Source organism: Crocodylus siamensis, chromosome 15 (assembly GCF_052110815.1).
Source record: "Crocodylus siamensis isolate JL-2025a chromosome 15, ASM5211081v1, whole genome shotgun sequence".
Classification (NCBI taxonomy): Eukaryota; Metazoa; Chordata; order Crocodylia; family Crocodylidae; genus Crocodylus; species Crocodylus siamensis.
In genome coordinates this window covers 5,446,561-5,461,478 of record NC_143409.1, presented here as the reverse complement: position 1 = coordinate 5,461,478, position 14,918 = coordinate 5,446,561, and the positions used below count along the sequence as shown (strand labels likewise).

The following is a 14,918-nucleotide window of genomic DNA, read 5'->3' as shown; positions in this document are numbered from 1 at the left end:
GTCCATAAGCCATATTTTACCCAACCCTGTTTTAAGCCATGGCCTCAGGGAAAAAAACCCAGTAAAATATCCTAAACTTTAGCGCAGAATGTTATGATAAATTTTGCTTGCAGATTTTACCACAAATCTACATCAGTAAAGGGAAAAAAGTGGTCACAGCATTCAACGCAGTTCACACACCCTAGTCAACCAGCAAGAGTCTTGACAACCCTTTGAACGTTCACCAGGGCCTGGGCAGCTATCCTAAGACTACAAGGAGCATAAATACAGCATAAAACTATGCATAGGAATGAAGACAATAAATATTATAGACTTGAGTGTCCAAAGTTATTTCTGCTCTACGTGAGAAGAGCCATGTGTACTGTAAGGTACAACGAACGCAAACCAAGACTGGTTTTACAAGCCTTGGCTGTCTATTTGCTCTTCTGTTCTATCCTCACGGCTTCCTTTTTGATTGCAAGTGTAACATGAAAAGGATGGAGAAATGGCCCTGCCTTTATTTTATATAAAAAGCCACTTTCCCCAACACATAACCCAGTAAATTGTTCCTAATCTTAAAGTGTCTCTTTAAACAGTCTCTTCTTTGTAAAATAATTGTGTGCTGCTTAACATAAAGGAGATGTTTGGTTTTGTTTTTTTTTGGAGGGGGGAGGGGGAAGAGGGGGGAAATGTACTCTACCAAAATACCACTACTCTGTCAACAGTGGCTGCAGTACACAAAGGAAAGGGTTGAGGCAAATTGTTTTGTATACTTCCCCTACTCACATTCTGCCAGCTGTTGATACAAGTTATTTAAAGTGTTCATCAGATTTTTGCATGGTTTCTTTGGTAAGATCTTCCAGGCAACAGTTTTTTTATCTCCAGTTCTAGAAAGGGAAAAAGACGAGCATGAATATTTATTGGAACACAGGCTTCTCAAGTGGATGAGACTCAGAGGAATATACATTTTTGCGTGTATGCATGCTATTTATTTAACAATTGTTAAGCACACAGAATCTGCTGTACAGAGAATGTTCTTTTGAGCACGGGAGGGAAAAAAGCAAACATTTACGGTATGGAGATGCAGTAACATTCGCTTCCAGCTGGTTACTCATATATTCAAACAATGACTCCACAAGTCATCCTCCATTAGTGCTGGGAGAAGTCATACATTTAGATCTCAAAGAAATGATGTGAATGCTTTTCATCTTCCAACCATATTATGAGCAGAGATTACGTAAGTTTGCTGAGCGAAGACCTTCAACACCTCAGTATTCTGCACCTCTGAATTATGTGCTAATGGTATGCAACAGATTTTTTTTTTAAAAATATCCCAAGCCAGGTATCGCAAAGACTGAGACTATAAGCCAGGATAAAACACACAGTTGGACTGCTATGCCCTTTCAGCAGCCACAACCCTGTGGTGTTGCACATAGTTTTTATGTTCAATATTTATCAAGTTTCTGTCCGACAGAGTTTAAGAATGATTTTGCTGCACAGAACAATACAGGCCTAAATACTATAAAATATAGCAGCTACACAGAGGTACTTCCTAAACCGTAGTTACTTAAATCAGGAAGGGGACTTGATTGAAACTTAAGCGATGAGCTGAATAAAGCAATAACTGGTGTAAATTTCACTCGCCTGGATCTGACCCTGAGCAACAGAAGGTGATAAAAAGTTATACTCTCCCATGGTCAACAGAGGGCAGTAGCAAGCCTTTGAGACCTTAAAGCCACAAAAGAGCAAACATCTCATGTCTGTCACCTGCTTTTTAAAAATAATTTTATGTACATATACACAGTGTTCATAAGCTTCGAGAAAAGGCATCTGAAGCCAGTCATTGATAGAAGCAGCAGGAAGACTGCAACAAAGGTAAGGATTATAAAAGAAGCTGAATGAATGAGCAAGAAAGTAAAAGCAGGGCAACTGCAAGTACTGACACAGGCAGCAATGGCTAAGAAAGGATGCTTCTGCACCTCTTCTACCCCTTAAATAATCCCCACTCATGATCATAGCCCACCCCACTGGCTGCCAAGAACTGCAATCCAAGAGCTGTATGAAGTCTGAAATAGGTAGAGGTGTCTTAATACAGCTTCTTTCAGCAAATCATTATCAAGGTTTTTAAAAATCAAAGATGCAAAACTGTGGCCATAATTCCACAGATTACTTTCCTAAAAATAAAGCATTCAAAAATAAAAATTAAGAAACAAACAAACAGTAAAGACGTGGAAAAACGATTACAGAAGACAAGTATTTTTATAAGACCCCCCCCCCACAATTTTATATATTTCTTGATCAATCACAGCTGCAACAACACTCCAACCCTGCTGGAAAAAGGATCACACCACAGACCTCCCCACTGCAACTTAAGTTAAAAAAAATAAGTGGTGATGGCTTAAAATATGTTATCTATAAGATGCCCATGCAAAACAGAACTATTGTTTTAGTATAGAAAAGACTTCTCTTAAAATATTATGAGCTATATACACACTTAATGGATTCTGGAATTTGGGCATTTTACATTAGGATTATATATAACATTTTACAAAGCAAACAGAAGTCCTGTAGGGCCTGCAAGAATAACCCTGAATCACCTAACTGAAATTTTGTATTTAGAAGAAGAGTGCTCCAACAGAGCTGTGGGTGCATCAGGATTGTTCAAGGACAGTGTACGAGGCCTAATTTTCTCCAATACAAATGCTATTGCTAGTATATATAAAAGACAGTTTTCCTGCTTTATACAACTGCTATGCTGATCCATTTGTTGCAGCATAACCCAAAATGCTTCTCTAAATAGCCTCTTTGAGCCCCATTACCTGAAAATGCCTACATCAGATTCAACACCAGAGAGAGTATTCACCTTATACCTTGTATGCAACTAGTCTTGCCAACTACAAACATCTACACTGAGATATTCTGTGGTGGATGCCTCACACTCCTCAATTCTTCTTCCATAAAACCCTAGTCTATGAAGCCAGGCCAACACCAATGTTCTTTACATCAGGATTTCAGAGGAATAAATCAGAATCATAAGCTTAAGGACTGGAACAATTGATCTGTATTCTTGCAGTTTCAACCTGTTTACCAATTCTTCCCTTCAGGCAAATCTGCCAGAAATAAGCTATGTTTGAATTGTTCTCCTTGTGCTGCAGAACTTACTGCATCTTGGCTGCCAGGCTTGTTTCCTAATGGCTTTAAAGCTGCACTGCTACCACTTAAACCTCTTCAATAGCTGGCTTCCGACTATCTTAGGAATCTGTTGCTATCTTGAACTCGAAAGCCTTTTAAGGAACCCTAGAAGTAACCAGAATTGATTCAGGCGCTGTATGTATTTGGGAGGAAAATAGAAGGCTTCATTCCACGTTTAAATATGTTGAAGTTAATGCCAGCTACTTTATTGAACAAGTAAAGTATGTATATTTTTGACAATTACTGTAGGAACGGAAATGTTTGTTCCTTTCCTCTAAATGGCATAAACTTCATTTTTATCATACACAGAAGCCAAAAAGAAGCAACACTGTTATACACAATGATAGTTTTACAGCTTATGACAGTAATAGCACACACTGATTTGTAGCTGAGATTTATTCTATTTTCTTGGTTCTTTACTTCAGATTATTTTCTTCATTTGAAGCTTTTTTCCCCATTGGGTCACATTGCCTCCAATCACCTGAATGGGGTACTCCAAGGTAGGAGCAAAAGGCCAAATGCTAGCTCTTCCTCTGATTAAGCAGGTAGCCTTAAGCAAACCACTTATTCTGTTTCTCAGGATACTATCGGAAAAACTGGGATAATACCATCTGCCTTACAACAGTGCTGGGCTGATTAGTTTAATATCCACATTGTGCATTCAGGTTGCATGCTAAATGTGATGTGATGATATGTTAATATCCTTATTCCAGAGCCAACTGGTGGAATTCCTGAGGAGTCCACCTGTACATACAAGAATGTGTAAGTGAAGAAAAAAATAAATCAGTGCATTAACCTTACTGCAACAGGAAACCATGATTCAGGGTCCTGGCCTGGGAGGCAGGTATGGCCTGTGAACAGGCATTCATTTCTAGGGGTGGAAACTTCAAAGAAATGAATACCTATTCCTAGCCCACTTTAAGAAATTTCCACCACTAGAAAACTTTTTGGGAGAGGCAGCAGTGCAGGCATTCAGCCTGAAACCACCCCCTCACAGCTTCCCCTGCCCTGTCTGGGGAACAGGCAAGGAGTCTTTCTCCATCACTCTTCTCCCTCCCATAGACAAGGGACCAGGGACCAGGTCTCCTTCACTCTCCTCTTGGTTTTGGGGTATAGGAGTAGCGGGGCAAAGCCCCCAACCCATTTCCCAGACTTGGCAGTCTCCAGTCTGAGGAACAGGTGGAGAGCAGTGGGCAGCTGCTCCCCTCCTGGACCAGACCAGAAACTCTCCTGCAAGAGAAATCTTGCACTTGTCAGCCTAGAAGATCTTTCTTGTCAGGAAAAACTGAATGAATGCCTTTATACTCCTAGTTTCAACGGAGGCAGTGGCAATTATCCTGACAGAATCACAACACCTCCATGTGGCTCTGGTTTCTGCTGTGGACGCAGCCACTAGCCTGCTCTGCAAGCCTGGATGAACCATTTCTTCTCCCACCTTTTATTTCTTTTGTGTGTGTAGAATGCAGGCATTTCGGAAGGGTTTCTGTCTCTTAGTATATGCCCCTACAGAGTTTAACACTATCAGACTCAAATCCTAGTTGGCACCTCTGGGCACTGCCATAACAATAACAGCAAAACTGAAGTCAGGATAAGATCCTATTTGCCTGTTTGATTCTGGTAACTCAGATAATCTGTTAGTAAAAGTGATATTCCCTCATCCAAACCATGATTGCTACTCCTCTGGCAGGACAGAACCATCGCTCATTATTGATGGACTGGCTCTAAATCTTTAATTTGACACACTGTCCTCCTTGAAAGTTCTCATTTCTAATGTGATCTATAATTATTCTCAAAATTCAGGGTGTCAATTTGATTCTCTAGTTTTTCCAACAACTCCTTGTCTCAGGAGGCTAAAATTGCTCGAGACCTTTACAGGGAAAACGTCTGTTACTGAGAAGACTACCTAATAAAAGCAGAAACATCTCCTTTCCCCTGTGGAAGCAGCAAGATTGGCAGCAAGCAAAATCAATCTAGCAAACATGCCAATGCAAGCAGGAAACTTTCAGTCTTAAAAAAAAAAAAGTGTATAGAGCGATGGTGGTGATTAATGAGGGCTCTACCTCCACTGTGCTGCACTGCACAAATACCAATGAGCTACTGTTTCTGACAGACATGTCACAGAAAAAAGATTGTTGAGATGCTGTTACACAACAGGAACATAAGGTGTAAAGACACTTAAATGAAAACTGTAACGTGTTGTTGTAAGAAGGATGAAAGCAAACACTATTGTACAGAAGAATCATTCGTGCATACTTACTGAGAAATGGTGTTGGTATCTAAGTCCACACAGCTAACATCTGGTGGAGGGTCATAGAGGTCAAAGTATCTTGAATCAATTCCTACTATGAATGGACATGGTGCGCTTAACACATCTGCCAATGCCAAGGGGCAAAGTGGAATGTACGGACATGGCCAGTGGAAAGGAAATATCATCTTTAAAAAAAGCCAAATAAATGTAGCTTAAATATATATAAACATGACAAAGAGAAAAGATAAGCTCAAGTGTTGTAAATATGTGGAAAATAATCTAGCATGAAAGACAGAACAGGATTTAGGTGGCTGAAATTATAAAAGCCAAGTAATAGTTGCTGTCAATGTACAAAATTGTCTTTTAATAATTTTAGCTTGTTTGGCTTATAAAAACAAAACTGTCCTGTTCCTCAGGTGAAGCGGCAGCCCTGGTCAGTGAGGACAGAAGAAAAACCCAACATGCAGCTACAAAACTTCTACGTGGAAGGTTGAAGCAGAGAATATAGTTCCCCTGAAGCCATTCACGGATGTTAAAGTTCCTGCATTCAGTGCATTATTACGGCTGAAACAAATACTGTAGATAAGCAAAAGTCAACACCCTCTACTATATTCATGCAACTCCAGGGGTATCACAGACAGCAAAATATGAGCCTTACTTTGAATTCCTAAGTAACGGTATTCCTAAGTAATATTAAAGAGTTTACCTGACTAACTTTCTTCTTCCTTTTTTTTAGTACAGGTATGACAAAGAAGAGATAACGCTACTTACGGACACTAATGCCTCTGTCACACTAGTAAGGACGGAAGGGCGTAAGGAATGGATGAGAATTTTATGTTCCGTTACAGCAAATACGAGCAGCGTCACTGCATTCTCGGGTCCTAGGTTCTGAAGCAGCGTAGAAAACTTGCCACCACTACTGGAGAAAAAAGAACTTTGGTGAAAAAAATGTCTTATAATTATATATTGCAATAAAAAAAAAAAAGCATAGTGTTCTACATCACAATCTGATTTAAACCAGGGTACTATAAAGGTCACACTGCAAACTTAACTTTCCATTTGTGTCTATTTTTTTGCATTCCTGTTCAGCACAAATGCAGGCACTTCCATGTGCTCCAATATCCTAAAACGCAAAAGTTATTTTTCCAGTCGCTCTGAGAAGTAGTCAGTGTAGATCTCACTGTAGATGCACAAACGTAAGAGACTAGACTTTGAGTTGAGGTCCTACTGGAGTGGCATGTCACCTGTGCTGCAACATGTTTCTGAGCAGGGACCAGGTCATCCCCCCCACTGGGACCCCCAAAAGCCCCAGGGGAGGCACACCCAGGCCTAGGGTCAGAGAGGACCTAGTCAGGGACCTTCTGGAGGGGCTGGATGTGTTCAAATCAGCGGGTCCGGATGATCTCCACCCCCGAGCGCTGAGGGAATTCGCTGTGGTCATTGCGGGACCCCTGGCACAGCTGTACGAGCACTCGTGGTGCTCTGGTGTGGGGCCAGAGGACTGGAAGAGGGCCAGTGTGGTTCCCATCTTCAAAAAGGGGAGGAAGAAGGACCTGGGAAACTATAGGCCAGTTAGTCTTACCTCGGTCCTAGGTAAGCTTTTTGAGAGAATTATCCTGGCACATATTCACGAGGGGCCAGCAGGGGAGATCATGCTTAGGGGCAGCCAACACGGGTTCATCAGTGGCAGGTCCTGTCAGACCAACCTGATGGCTTTCTACGACCAGGTCACCAAATCCTTGGATGCAGGGGTAGCAGCGGACATTGTCTCCCTGGACTTTTGGGAGGCTTTCGACACTGTCTCTCACCCCGTTCTCATTAAGAAACTGGGGGCTGTGGTGTCGACACCCACACAGTCAGATGAGTCACCAACGGGCAGGAGGGCCGCACCCAGAGAGCGGTGGTGGACGGGTCACGTTCGACCTGGAGGGACGTGGGCAGTGGGGTGCCCCAGGGCTCGGTCCTCAGTCCGCACTGTTGAACATCTTCATCAGTGACTTGGACGAGGGGGTAAAAAGCCCCCTGTTCAAATTCACAGATGACACTAAGATGTGGGGGGATGCAGGCATGCTAGAAGAGAGGAATAGGCTGCAATTGGACCTAGACAGGCTACAAGGCTGGGTGGATGAGAACAGGATGGGATTCAACACTGACAAGCGCAAGGTGCTGCACCTGGGAGGAACAACCAGCACCATACCTACAGGCTGGGGACCTCCCTTCTCGGCAGGGCAGAGGCAGAAAAGGATCTGGGGGTCATCACTGACTCCAAGATGAACATGGGCCAGCAGTGTGGGGACGCGGTCAGGAAGGCCAACCGCACCTTGTCCTGCATCCACAGATGCATCTCGAGCAGGTCCAGGGAGGCGATCCTCCCCCTCTGTGCAGCACTGGTCAGGCCGCAGCTGGAGTACTGCGTCCAGGTCTGGGTGCCGCACTGCAGGAGGGACGTGGACAGCATGGAGAGGGTCCAGAGGCGGCCACTCGCATGGTCAGGGGACAGCAGGGCAGGCCCCATGAGGAGAGGCGACGGGACCTGAACCTGTTCAGCCTCCACAAGAGAAGGCTGAGGGGGATCTAGTGGCCTGTTACAAACAGTCAGCGGGGATCAGCAGGCACTGGGGGAGTCCCTGTTCCCCCGAGCACCGCCAGGAGTGACCAGGAATAACGGTCACAAGCTGGCAGAGGGGAGATTTAGGCTAGACATCAGGAGGCGCGACTTCACCGTCAGGGCAGCTACGGTCTGGAACCAACTTCCAAGAGAAGTGGTGCAGGCTCCTACCCTGGGGGGCTTTAAGAGGAGGTTAGATGAACACCTTGCTGGGGTCGTTTGACCCCAGTACTCTTTCCTGTCATGGCAGGGGGTCGGACTTGATCTGCCCAGGTCCCTTCCGACCCGACCAACTGTGAAACGATGCTCCTCCACCAGGGTGTGATGTGTGACAGCCATAAGCCTGCCTTAGTCTCCTCATGATTCAAAGCTTGCTGTAGCTTGGGACTCTGAAAAGTGGTGCCAAAAAGATAGGTTTTAGGTTCTACACTGAAAACAAAATATAACCGAATGCCAGCTACTGTAGATTAAATAATTATTCTTTCTTCTTCAATACTGCCATTGTGGATCACACTGTTTAGTAGAGCTGTGCAAAGCTTTGGTAGCCAATTCAATTCAGAGGAGGTTCAGCCCCATTTGGTGGCTGAATCTCATCTGAATAGAATCGGGAGACTCATTAATCTCTCCAAATCAAATTGGAAGCCTCTGAATTGATTCAGAGAGATTCGGCCATAGACTGTACATGCAGGCACTGCGGTGCTGGTGGGAGCAGCTGGGGAAGCCCCGGCTTGAGCTGGCAGCCTCAGGAGAAGCTGTGGCTCATCTGGCTGCTCCCCCGGGTTCCCTCCTGCTGGGATGAGGCAGGCAGTGCTGGCAGCCCCAGGACTGTAGGGGCTGGGGGAATGACTGGGAACAGAAGGAGCAAACTGGGGGGAATGACAGGGGCTGGGAGAATGAACTGGGGCTTCTCCCTGGGCTGCTGGCTCAGCTACTCCCTCCACTGGGGTGAAGCAGGCAGTGCTGGCAGCCCTGGGACTATCTGATGTCCTCATGGTCACACGGTGTGGACTGCCAGTCTCTGCGGGCTGCCTGTGGGTGGCGGCCGGCGGTGAACGTGGACCCCGCACCCCCAATGGGGGTGCAGGGATGGATCCAACGTTTAAAATACCCCTGAAGGGGTGGGTCCCACTGGTCGCCGCTGTCGTTGTTGCGTTCGCTGCTGGGGCAAGGGATGACCAGCACCAGAAGACATCAATTAAAACAGTCTGGATCGGGTAACTCACTGGTGTCCGGCGCTCCATGCTGCTGGCGGTTGTCTAAAAGGCTAAAAGCTTAAAAGCATAAAAAAGCCCTAGGAGAAGTCCTGGGTGCTGGGGGGAAATGATCGGGGAGCTGTGGGATCGAACTGGAAGTTGCGGGGAAATGACTGGGAGCTGGGAAAATCAAACTGGGAACTGGGGAATTGAACCAGGAGCTGGGAAAAGAAACAGGGACTTCCCCCCAGCCCCCGGTTTGATTCTCCAGTTCCCAATCATTCCCCTCAGCCCCCGCAGCTTCTCCTGGGGCTGCCAGCGCTGCCTGCCTCATCCTGGTGGGGGGGGGGGGGGGGGGGCAGCCAGACAAGCTGCGGTGCCGGCTTGAGCCGGGGCTTGTCCAGCTGCTCCCGCCGGCACAGCCTACCTGTATACCCCATGGCCAAATGAGATTTGGGGCCAGTACCTTCGGATTCAGATTTGGCCGAATTGAATCACTGTCCCGCCAAATCGCCGAATACTTTCTGCTTCACACCAGCTGACTATTTAGCCAGAGGCTGCCTTACTTTTGGTTCAAGACCTTGGTTGGTACTGCAGTATGCAGTGTGGACATACCCTTCAACTTAATCATGATCCTGGGTAGGACTTGGACAAAAGGATTTTACTCTGTAGTTGAAGGGAGGCAGAAGAGTAAATATATATCCTAAGAAAATATATCTGCTTTGGAACTTTATTTTTTCAGGTTTCAATTGGATTTTCCCAGGACTGCTAAGGTGATTAAAGAACCCAGCCTGGGGTGGGAATAAAAATCATCTCTGTGGACTTGATATCACAAGCACACACTCCTCCTGCCCTAGGGCTCTCTGCTAACCTTAAAGCAGAAAGAAGAACAAGATCGTGCTCTAGCCCTTCTCAGTCTGACTCTACATGGCATCTCCCAGAAAGAGGCATGCGAGAGAGGTGGAAGTGTCCTGCATGCCTCTGTTTCTGGGAGGAGCTTGGGGCAGCCAGACTGGAGAAGGCTGCAGCCCAGGCCAGCTCTCCCTGATGCAGGAGGAGTGCACATGTGCTGCAGTCCAGCACACAGGGCAGTTTTACCCGGCCTCGGCAGTGACGGTGCCTGGGGGGGAGGAAAAAGGGGTCTCATGGCACCCTGGTTGAGAATCACTGCTCTGCTGAAAGGGCGAGCTTCAGGAGACCCGATAGCTGCATAAATGAAAATAAAAAAACCTTTTTCTTGGATGACTGGTTTTCTTGAGGCGGGTTTTGTTTGTTTCTTACAAAGTCTGATGTTCTCAAAAGGCAGATTATTAAATGCTTAAGATATCGGGCATCAACACTGAGGCTACCGCCTTCACCCAGTGACAATGATGAAGAATGGCACTTCCATTTATGCCACTCCTTCCTGGTCCAACGGAGTCACGGCGAAGCAACAAAAGCTACCGCTCCTGCCTGTCCCACACGATCATGCTTGACAAGAAACCCAACAAAAGTAAAGAAAAGAAATGAAAATGTAAACAACTAAATTGTACTCTCAGTTTTTCCTCCCAAAAGCAAACATTGTACCATTACAACAGTTACCCTGTACCACAGTTCACAGCAAACTTTGCCCTACTTTGGTGTTTCCATTAGAAAATTGTCCTCTGCTCACTAGCAGTTGTGGAAATGTGATGCAAACCTTTGGTAAACGAAGTGCAGCTGCTCCTGCTGCAAAACATTTTCTCTGTCAGTGGATAACACCACCATTTAGCAATGTAAGATCTGGCAAAAAAGGTGTGCATGTCCAGCCTCCAGACAACAGGGCTTTCCCAGACCTGGCCACTTGCCAAATCAGTCAGTTTTCTGCATACGGCACAGAAATTTTCAGTAATAACTTGGAACAGTAACTACAAAAAACCCTATCAAAACCCCACAACCTGCTGTACTAGGCCTACTCAGGTCATGTTTTGGGTAGATGGACAAAGTCGGAGGGGGAATGACCAAAGATGAAAATGAGAACTGCAGTGGATGCATCTACTAGGGATCAAATTTTAAAGACTCCCATTTAAAATGTATGAAAATAGTCCAAACAAGATCACCACAGAAAATATAAAAGGGAATAAAAGCTGATCTGTATATTAAATATTTTATCTTTTTATAATTTATCTCGTTTTATTGTAAGCTACCCTGAACTTTTTTGGGGGAGGACACCATATAAATAAATATTTTCAGGTTAATTGTCCAAGTATTTTAATTAAACAACCGGAACATATACTCTACATTTAGCCCATTTAAGACCTCCTCCCCAACTATGGAGCTGCTACCAAGAATCTCCATAGTTAAATATATGCATCACTATGTTTCTACAGCAGCAAGTGGGATTTTTTAAAAAAATAAGGGAAATATATTCCAAAACTTTTACTGAGATAAAATAATTTAACGCTAATTCTGTTATTATTACTAGAATGACTTACAGTATTTTAGACAGCCATAAAGTATAGACTTAAAGTTCATACTTAAAAATAAGTAAAAATCAGACAAACACAAACTGCTGAAGACTGTAAAAGTTATTTTATACACCGTAATATCTCAAAATCTTAAAGCTGCCTGCCAAATACACAGCCATATATATTTTAAACAAAATTATCGTTACACTTGCCTTAGTGGTAGAGGTGATGATACAGGCTGACTAAGAATCAGGTTATCATGGGGTGATAGCTAAAAAAATAAAAATAAAAAAGACTTTTGTATATACATTTTTGTGGACATTAGAAATACCAAATAAGAACGAAAAAGCCAATGTTAAAAAGATTAAACGAAATTAAAAAAATCACGCTGAATATTAATACCGTCTCACATTTTAATATTTTACTTATAAGATTTAGGAGACACTGTTCCTTTTCTTGCAACAGAAAGTTGTCTATCATTATCTTACATGCTGAGAAGGAGGGATTAAAATATTACATGCCCACATCACATCTGGATTAGAGTCTGTCAACTGTCCAAAATGAAGCCTTTAACATTTATATAGACAATGTCCTAGAGCCCAGACGTTCCTTCCATCATAAGACTGTAAAATAGCATCTTCTACAGAAGATAAGGCCAGATTCTTGGCTGATGTTAAAAAAGTTCAACTCAGCCGGATCTAGTCTAAGAAACTACTCTACACATCATCTTTCCAAAGGTTTCTTCAACCATGACATCAAGAGCACCTGTTTCCAAGAGAAGCATGCAGGGTCATACGTGGAAGGGATGCAGCAGGACTAGGCACTCTTGCTGATCAGATCGCTCTGAAGTAGGTGGGCTACGTGCTCCTGCTGCAACCCCGTCCAGTCCGGCTCTGCAAGAGGCACACGGGGCAGTTCCACCCGGCAACAGAGGTAATGATGGCGACACTCCGGTTGAGAACCACCACGGTAGGCTCAGACAGCACAACAGTGGTTCTCAACTGGGGCATTACCAAATTAAAAAAGTTATGGAGTGGCGCCCTAAATCAAAAAACGTTGAGAATCACTGTTCTACTTGCTCAGAGTTTTCCCCTAAGTCTGTAGCTGTCACGGGAAGTCCTAAAACCAAGGCACCAAGGACCAAATATCATTTTGTAACTTGGTCAGAACCAAAGGATTTGAGTTCAGTCATTTTGGATACAAGACTATTGAACTGACTCACCTGTTCTTAGGTCTACATTTTTAACTATTTTCTCTATCTTTACTGCCTCCTGATGAACAAAAGAAACAACCTAACTGGGTTTAATAAGCTTTAAAAATAGCTCCCTCATAAATCCTCAACTAACAGGATTTTGTTCTTACCCCTGCCAATACTGCATGAGGTTGAAGAGAAGATACAATTTTAATTGGTGATCAACCCAATCCTAGTGATTATGCCACTTTTACATTGTGGAGCCTGGAGAGATTACCTTGCATGAATGGACAGCAAGGGTCACATATCTGATAAATTGTGCCTCCAGTGAATGCGCATTGATTCTATAGATTTCAGTGGCAACTATATACAAGCAGACAGCAAAGAAAGATACATTGAGGGGAAACAAGTGGCCACAAAGAATTTATTAATGCCCCAGATCTAGCTTAAAAATCCCACCCAGTTTCAGTTGATTGCAATAAATAGAAGAAAATACTTTCAGGGGCTATTGTGGCTTCACAGGGATCCTCTAGCTTTTTCTCTCAATTGTGACATGGCTGTCCCCACACAAAGCCAGTCTTGCTTATTACGTATAATGCTTTGCAAAATGCAAACTAAACTAGTGGGCTAAAATCCATTCTTTGCAAATTCTTTGTGAATCTGGATATTAAAAGTTTTTTGTTCGGATATAAACATGTACATTATATTTTCACACACACAAAGCCTTACCTTGACTTATGCCATGGGTAAATAAGAAAGAATTTACACATACCTGAACTAAAATTCTGGGTCTCTGAGGGGATGGAAAAGGAACTTTGTGCATAAAATGGGAAATGTGTCTAAAGAAAAAGAAAATACTGACTTTAATACAAATGGATAATTTGGGAAATACATTGTATTGCCTCCACTATGAAGAGTGATCATGTAAAAATAACCTACTTGCTCAGAAGACTGGATCCCTATGTACATTCAGCCATATTTGTGCTTTTATTCAGTTACTAATGCAAGCTTTTGCCATTTATAGTTCTAAACAGGAGAAGTAAAAGTTGCCAGCCACGACAAAATAAAACAGGTTCTTATTACCCCAGTGCAGTACCAAACCAATGTGACTACACTGCTGTTGGCTCTGGAGCCAGCCAGCGCAGAGCTAGGTCAGGTCACTCTGTGCTGCAATATGGCCTTCATCACACAGACGATAGTCCATGAGCAAGCATATTTATCACTAGCTTGAGGCATCTCTGCCCAGCTCTGCATTACGTCATTTAGACATACCCAGCATCTTCATGGCCATGGTATTTGGACACTCTGGAAATGTACACGATCATTTTAATTCCTTTTTGTACATCAACACAACTGGCGGCTAAAAATCCTCAACAAAGAAACGTGGTCAAGTCAACCATTCTGTTACTCATGTGCAGGCCCAGTGAAGGCAATGGAACAGCATCATCCCAAAGGACACAATCTGGCCATGGGAACCTGTACTGGTAGCAAGATGACAGAAAACAAGGATCTCTCCCACAGCCCAGGTTAAGTTTATCAGGCTGGCAATTACACAAATGATCCTCCTATTTCTATCTTTTTAACTATTAATCTTGAATCCCACCATGTCACTTTAGTTGTCTCTTGTCAGAAACCAAGGGAACTCAGCATCATAACCAGATAAATGGAGCCCCATGCTAACAGCATTTGCAAATGATGTGTAGCACAGTAACGTTAGGGAGAACAATGTCAATGTATTTCTATTCACAGCCAGCTTCTAAGACACAAATTGTACATAAAGATCAGTGACAAAAATATTTTCAGATACCTGAAATGATCTTTGATTCTAAAGATAGAAGACAAAAGCTTCTTCCCATGCAGCAGCTTGAATTCCCAATGTCTTACTGGGAATTTCACAAGTCTTACTTATCAATAAGTTTTATATCAAATATATTATTATTTATAGAACTGGGTTACAGAATATAAATAATAATACCTAAAGAGTAATGTCTGTAATCTTCATTCAGACTACAGACATTACTCTTTAAATACAGACATGTGTATCTGATTTTACAAACCTAAGGATTAGTCTCACTTGTGA

At 43.5% G+C, this 14,918-nt stretch overlaps 1 protein-coding gene across 2 annotated transcripts in view; it reads right to left on the bottom strand.

The window, feature by feature from the left end:
* DENND4A (DENN domain containing 4A) overlaps positions 1 to 14,918 on the bottom strand; it is a 125,726-nt gene that overhangs the window by 44,547 nt on the left and 66,261 nt on the right. For both annotated transcript variants that reach the window (XM_090028802.1, XM_090028801.1), the window contains exons 8-12: positions 13,611 to 13,677; positions 11,859 to 11,917; positions 6,191 to 6,335; positions 5,429 to 5,604; positions 766 to 866 (exon numbers count right to left, since the gene is read on the bottom strand). In XM_090028802.1, the coding sequence (XP_089884928.1) occupies positions 766 to 866; positions 5,429 to 5,604; positions 6,191 to 6,335; positions 11,859 to 11,917; positions 13,611 to 13,677 (548 nt within the window). The remainder of the gene's footprint in view (positions 1 to 765; positions 867 to 5,428; positions 5,605 to 6,190; positions 6,336 to 11,858; positions 11,918 to 13,610; positions 13,678 to 14,918) is intronic.